Below are 6,849 nucleotides of genomic sequence, written 5' to 3' on the forward strand. Positions count from 1 at the left end.
GGGGTCACAGTTTTTGTTAGTCTTCCCAGCCACTTTTTCTTTTTTTACTTTACTAGCTTGCTTTCCCTCTTTTAATTTATAGACTCTTGTATTTTCCTCGTCTGAGGCATTCTTTAGCCAACAGGTGACGTTCTGAATGTGATGGGCCTTTTGCAGGAACTTGAGGCAAAACAGAAGTTGCATCACCTTTGGACAGAGAGGCAAGTAACTCAGGAAATGTTTAAGGATGTTGTTAGGTCTTGCAGAAAGAAAATCAGAGAGGTGAAAGCTTAAGGCTTAACCAGGCCACTTCTGTGAAGGATAATAAAAATGTTTCTGTAAATAGATTAATGGCAAAAAGAGGTACAAGGACAATCTCCATTCATTATTGGGGGAGATGTGGTTACCAAATATGAGGGAAAGGATGAGGTACTTAACCCCTTCTTTGCCTCAGTTTTCAAGAATAAGTCATGTTGTCCTCAGGACAAGTGTCCTCCTGAGCTGGTGGATGGGCACAGGGAGCAGAACAGCCCCCTGTAAACCAGGAGGGAGCAGCTGGGGACCTGCTGAGTTACTCAGATGCTCACAGGGGTCACTGGGAGCAGATGGGATCCATCCCAGGGGGATGAGGGAGCTGTGGATGAGCTCCCCCAGCTGCTCTCCATCATTTACCATCAGTGCTGGCTCAGCAGGGAGGTCCCAGAGGACTGGAGGTGCCAGTGTGAGCCCATCCCCAAGAAGGGCTGGAAGGAGGAGCTGGGGAACTCCGGGCCTGTCAGCCTGATCTGGGTGCCCGGCAAGGTTATGGAACAGATCACCCTGAGTGCCATCCCAGGGCACCCACAGGATGGCCTAGGGATCAGAGCCAGCCAGCGTGGATTTCAATATCTACACTGATGATCTGCATGAGGGGACTGAGTCCAGCATGAGGAAATTTGCAGATGACACCAAGGTGGATGTGAGTGTGGATCTGCTGCAGGGTAGGAGGGCTCTGCAGAGGGCCCTGGACAGGCTGGATCCAGGGCCCAAATCCAACAAGGTGAGGTTGAACAAGACCAAGTGCTGGGTCCTGCACTTTGGCCACAACAACCCCTGCAGTGCTACAGGCTGGGGACAGAGTGGCTGGACAGCAGCCAGGCAGAAAGGGACCTGCAGGGACTGATGGACAGCAGGCTGGACATGAGCCAGCAGTGTGCCCAGGTGGCCAAGAAGGCCAATGGCTCCTGGCCTGGCTCAGGAATGGTGTGGCCAGCAGGAGCAGGGCAGGAATTGTTCCCCTGCACTTGGCACTGGGGAGGCCACACCTCGAGTGCTGTGTCCAGTTCTGGGCCCCAATTTAGCAAGGACATGGAGGGGCTGGAGCATGTCCAGAGAAGGGCACCAAAGCTGGGGAGGGGTCTGGAACACAAGTCTTCTTCAGAGTGTCTGAGGGAGCTGGGGTTGTTTATCCTGGAGAAGGGGAGGCTCTAGGGAGACAGGGTGGTGTCAGGGCACAGGTTAGACTTGATGATTTCCAAGGTCTTTTCCAACCTTTCTGATTCTGTGACTCTCTGGAACCACCCTTGGAGCAGTTGCACGATGAGCCCTGGGCCTCCTCTTGAGAAGCTCCAGCAGCCCAGGTCCCTCAGCTTCTCCTGCCAGCCCCAAAGCCCATCCTGTCAGTCCTGCAGAGCCTCTGCAGCTCCTCCTCACTGCCCAGAACAGGGAGCCCCAGAGCCAGACACAGCAGCCCAGATGTGTCCTCCTGACCTGGGGTGCATCTGGCAAGGGAGCAGCACCAGGCACTGCAGGAGCCTGCAGACAATTCCTGCAGCACTTGTGGGATGATCCTGCTCCCCAAGGGACGTTCCCATGGTGCCAAATCAGGAACTGCAATGGGGAGTGGGGCCAGAGAGGAAAGGGCAAACAGGGATGGGCTGTTTGCAGGGGAGGGAACGGGGCTGGGCAACAGGAAGAAATTTGTAGGAGGAAGAGTAAAGAAAGCAAAGGTGAAGCCAAGGAAATGCTCAGGGCAGCTTGGGGGTGGCTGCCAGGCAGCCCTGCCTCTGAGCAACCGCATCTGCAGGGGCACAGGAAACTCCCATCTGATGGGAACAAACTTTCTGGCTGACTGCAGAGGCCAGGACAAAGCTGAGTGGTTTCCCTGGTGTCCCCCAGCCCTTGCTGGCCCCAGGGGCTGATGGCATTTGTGCTCCCTCAGGTTCATGTCCCCACACCAACAGCATGGGGTGCTCCCCCTGCTCTGTGCAATGCAAACAGGGGCTGCTGAGCCAGTGCTGCCGTGTCTGTGCCTGCAAGGATGGGGCACCTGTGTGAGCTGGGGGAGAGGCCAGGGCTGCAGAGGGGGGATGTTGTTGGCAGCTCCATGAGGACGCTCTGGGACGCTGCCCTGGGCTGTCCAGTGCATTGGGGATGGATCAGCCCCTGCTCTGCTGCTCCTTCCCGTCTGCCCCAGGGCCCTTGCAGAGCCCCAGCCATGCTGTTTGCCCCAGCCTGCCCACGGCCAGCCTGGGGCTGCTCACGGGGCTTTTCTGTGCTGAGCATTGGCCTGGGCGTGTTCTTGAGAGAGCCTGGGCAAAGAGCCTGGAGCCCCCAGGGCCTGGTCTGAGGCGTCAGCGCTGCCCCAGCAGTGCCCATGGCCTGTCCCTGCTGCAGCCCTGGCACTGCCACCGCCAGGGCTGCGCCCGGCCCCGAGAGCACTCAGGCCCTGCAGCAACACCAGGGCCACCAGGGCAGCGAGGCAGGGCCACGGCAGCAGCACTGGCAACACCAAGTGCTGCTGCTGCTGGGCACAGCTGCTGTGCCAGCCCTGATCTACCCCAGCTCTGCACACAGACATTGCTGCTGCAGCTCCAGAGAAGGCAAGAAAAGGGGGATCTTTGGTGAAAACTCTGCTGGGAGATCCTTTATTTCATTTAAAGGAACTGAGAGCACAGCTCCTCAATGACATAGTCTGTGAGCTACAGCCAGTTTGGAGGTAAACAAAATGAAATGAAGCACAAATAATATCTTTTCTTTGTGGACAGTATTAAAAAACTGAAACAAAGGAAAGAAAAGAACAAAGAAATCACAAAATCAAGCAACAACTATCAAAGATAAGTTTTATTACACGTGATATGCAGAAACTAGCTAGCAGTTTAATTCTTCTGAAACCATCCAGTCGTTAGTCTCCACCCTGCAGCCTTGAGCTCCTGGTTCCTCAGGCTGTAGATGAGGGGATTCAGGGCTGGAGGCACCACCGAGTACAGAACTGACACTGCCAGATCCAGGGATGGGGAGGACATGGAGGGGGGCTTCAGGTTGGCAAAAAGAGCAGTGCTGATAAACAGGGAGACCACAGCCAGGTGAGGGAGACAGGTGGAAAAGGCTTTGTGCCGTCCCTGCTCAGAGGGGATTATCAGCACAGCCCTGAAGATCTGCACATAGGAGAAAACATTGAAAACAAAACATCCAGAAGCTAAACAGGCGATAATAGCAAGAAGCCCAAGCTCCCTGAGGTTTGAGTCTGAGCAGGAGAGCTTGAGGATCTGGGGGATTTCACAGAAGAACTGGCCCAGGGCATTGCCCTGGCACAGGGGCAGGGAAAATGTATTGGCTGTGTGCAGCAGAGCATTGAGAAAGGCACTGGCCCAGGCAGCTGCTGCCATGTGGGCACAAGCTCTGCTGCCCAGGAGGGTCCCGTAGTGCAGGGGTTTGCAGATGGACACGTAGCGGTCATAGCACATGATGGTCAGGAGAGAATATTCTGCTGACATAAAGAAGAGAAAGAAGAATACCTGAGTAGCACATCCGGAGTAGGAGATGATCCTGGTGTCCCAGAGGGAATTGTGCATGGCTTTGGGGACAGTGGTGCAGATGGTGCCCAGGTCGCTGAGGGCCAGGTTGAGCAGGAAGAAGAACATGGGCGTGTGCAGGTGGTGGCCGCAGACTACGGCGCTGATGATGAGGCCGTTGCCCAGGAGGGCAGCCAGGGAGATGCCCAGCAAGAGGCAGAAGTGCAGGAGCTGCAGCTGCCGCGTGTCTGCCAATGCCAGCAGGAGGAAGTGGCTGATGGAGCTGCTGTTTGACATTTGCTGCCTCTGGACCTTGGCACCTTTTGAAGAAGGAATGACAGTGATAATCGAGCGGAGATTTCTCATAGAAATGTCAAAGCCCTTTCTCATAGACCCTTTCCTACCACTAAACACCTCTCCCTTGTGTATGTCTAGGAGATCTTCCTTCACCTTTGTTACTGGTGCCCTGATTGCTGCTGGCCAATGTTGTGTGAGGAGATGGACCTTGACCTACAGGACACCTGGGAGTGAGACCTGACCCCCAGTCAGTGCAGTGGCACAGTAAGGGCAGGGGCCAGTCCTGGTTTTGGGATTTGTATAAAGAATGTTGAGCCAAGGCAGAGAAGCTGCCTGCATGAAGGGATGGGGATTATAGGAGGCAGAATGAGAGATTCTGCTGCACAGACTGGAGAAGAGAGTGTCCAGAGAGGCAGGAGCATTGTCTGAGGCTTAGTGCAGACTGAGGGGAGCTGCTCGGTCCCTCTCGCCTCTTCCAGCTGCCCTGGACGTGCACCTTTCTGAAATCCACTCCCGTGTTACCCTGGACAGCCAGGAGACACTGCTGAGAGCAGAGGGATTCCCTGGCACACAAAGTGGCTCCTGCCTTTCCCAGAGTCAGGAGAGTGGGCTCATTGCCAGCCTCCCAGGCTGCCCTGCCCAGAGCTGCCCGGGCACAGGGAGCTGGGACACCCCATTGCTGTGCTCAGCCTGCACAGGAGGAGCCCAAGGGCTGGGCCTGGCCCTGCAGCTGGAACTGCCATTGCAGAGAGCCCCTCAGCAATGCCAGCAGCACCTGGGCAAGGCAAGGAGAGAGAGAGAGCCAGGCCTGAGGAAAAGCCTTTCCCTGGCCAGCCCTGCCCAGCCCCTGCCAGGCAGCAGCAGGGCAGGACAGTGGCCCTCAGGCCCTGGTCAGCAGGGAATGGGCACATGGCCGCAGAGATGCCCTTCATCTCTGGGGCTGCTCTGCCGGCCCAGGAGGGACTGAGGGCCCTGAGCCCCCGGGCTGAGGGCTGTGCTGGCTGGGAGGGGACACAAGAGCTGTGCTGCTCAGGGCAGTGTGTGCCCTGCAGGGCAGGCCCGGCAGGTGCCACATCTGCCCTGCAGCAGGGCTTCCCTCAGCACTGCCTCCCTCCCTCCCTGCCCATGGCTCTGCTGCTGGAGCTGTCCCAGCCCCAGCTGCTCCTGTGGCCCCAGGCTCCTTCCCTGCCAGAGCTGCCAGAGCCCAGCCCAGCCCCTGGGCCAGCCCTGCCCTGCAGCTGCTGGGCCCTGCAGGGATTAAAGAACAGCTTCCCCAGCCTGGGCACCATGGAAAGGTGATGCTGCATGGATCTGGGAGCTGAGCAGGTGCAGGCACTTGCTGAGGTGCCTAGGAGTCCTCAGTGTGATGGTTTAAGAGCCTCAGCCCCTGCTCTACCCTGCACCGTTAATTTTCTACTGCCACCAAGCTGAGCCAGGGAAAAGTGGGAGCACAGATTCAGGAAAGCAGAGACCCAAGCATGAAACTCCAGCCCTGAATGAGCTCATGAAAAGTCCCCTCAGAAATGAGCTGGGCATGAGCTGGAGCTCTGAGCAGCTCTGGCTGCAGCCCCAGCGTCACCCCCGCAGTCGTCCCTGACAGCAGAAGCTGTCCTGCCCTGTCCCTCTGACGGTGCCCAGGGCAGCCCTGTACTGCAGCACATCCTCCCCCAAAAAGAAACAGCAGCAGAGCCATCCTTACAGTCACATCAGTCCTTTCCTGGGTCAGCTGCAGGAGATCCCTCCAGGAGCACAGGTGACATTGCCCTGCACCCACACACTCACCATGCACAGGGCTGTAGAAGTGTTTCCACAAGTGAGGTCTCAGCTCAATGTCTTCCCAATCCTGATTGCCTTCTGCCTGGCTCCTGTCCCCTCAGTGCCTGCAGGCAGAGCCCTCAGCCCTGATGGGCTGGGAGAGGAGCTGGCCCTGGGAAGAGCTGTCCCTTAAAGCTCAGCAGCACAGACACAGCACAAGGACTTTAATGAGCCTCTTGGGGCTTTGGTGTTTACATCAGACTCAGTCCCTGAGAGAGTGTTCAGAAAACTTCTCAAGAACTCAAATTTAAAAGTAAACTCTGAAGTTTCTTGAAGTTTTAATGAGTCCCACAGATGGACACAACTGGGAAAGCGTCCCCAGGTTCCAGTTAGAGCAGAACAATGGAGGCCGCAATGACAGCTGGGGACAAATGAGGCAAAGGTGTCTCTGGTGCTGAGCACACCTGGATGTGTTTGAGGAATGCCAAGGGCCAAGGCCTGAGCCCCAGCCCCTGGCCAGGCAGATCCTGTCCCTCCCTCCTTGCTCAGGGCTCTTCCCGGGATGGGCACTGGCATGTGGGGATGGGCAATGCCAAGGGCAGGAGCATGGGGCGGCCCCTGCCAGGCTGCTGAGCAGGGACAAGGAGGCCATGAGGCCCCAGGCCTGCAAGGGTCACTTGTCTCCTGCTCCTGCCTCAGGCCCAGGGCCAGCAGCCATGGCCAAAGTGCTGCCCAAGGTGGCTCTGTCAGGGCTGTCTTGCAGCTGCTGCACATGTCTGTGCCCTGTCCAGCTCAGGCTTTCCTACAGTGTCCCTTCCCTGCTCCTGTTATAAATAAGAAGTATGACTAGGGCAATAGTCAAGCAGCAATCAATTTATTAATTAATATGGTAAAGTATGAGCAATACAGTGCTGGGTACAGTGGGAGAAGTTTTCCCTCCAACTGCACACAGATAGTTGACGGTAACAGGTATTTATAGGGGTCCTCATAAGCTTTCTCAGCAGTTTCTATTCCAATTTTTACTCATCAGCAGTTTCTATTCCCA

General features: G+C 56.4%; 1 protein-coding gene across 1 annotated transcript; it reads right to left on the bottom strand.

Moving 5' to 3' along the window:
- Positions 1 to 3,116: 3,116 nt before the first annotated feature.
- On the bottom strand, positions 3,117 to 4,142 carry LOC135441769 (olfactory receptor 14I1-like). Its single transcript, XM_064701319.1, has 2 exons — positions 3,756 to 4,142; positions 3,117 to 3,395 (listed from the first exon to the last, which is right to left on the bottom strand). The coding sequence occupies exons 1-2, from the start codon at positions 4,140 to 4,142 to the stop codon at positions 3,117 to 3,119; spliced, it is 666 nt and encodes a 221-aa protein (XP_064557389.1).
- Between the last annotated feature and the right edge of the window lie 2,707 nt (positions 4,143 to 6,849).

This window comes from Zonotrichia leucophrys, unplaced genomic scaffold (assembly GCF_028769735.1).
Source record: "Zonotrichia leucophrys gambelii isolate GWCS_2022_RI unplaced genomic scaffold, RI_Zleu_2.0 Scaffold_488_38123, whole genome shotgun sequence".
Classification (NCBI taxonomy): domain Eukaryota; kingdom Metazoa; phylum Chordata; class Aves; order Passeriformes; family Passerellidae; genus Zonotrichia; species Zonotrichia leucophrys.

Coding starts and splice junctions, on each gene's coding strand:
- LOC135441769 (XM_064701319.1), bottom strand. CDS start 4,142: ATGAGAAAGGGCTTTGACATTTCTATGAGAAATCTCCGCTCGATTATC. Junction 3,396..3,755: donor ACTCCGGATGTGCTACTCAG/GTATTCTTCTTT, acceptor TCCTATGTGCAG/ATCTTCAGGGCTGTGCTGAT.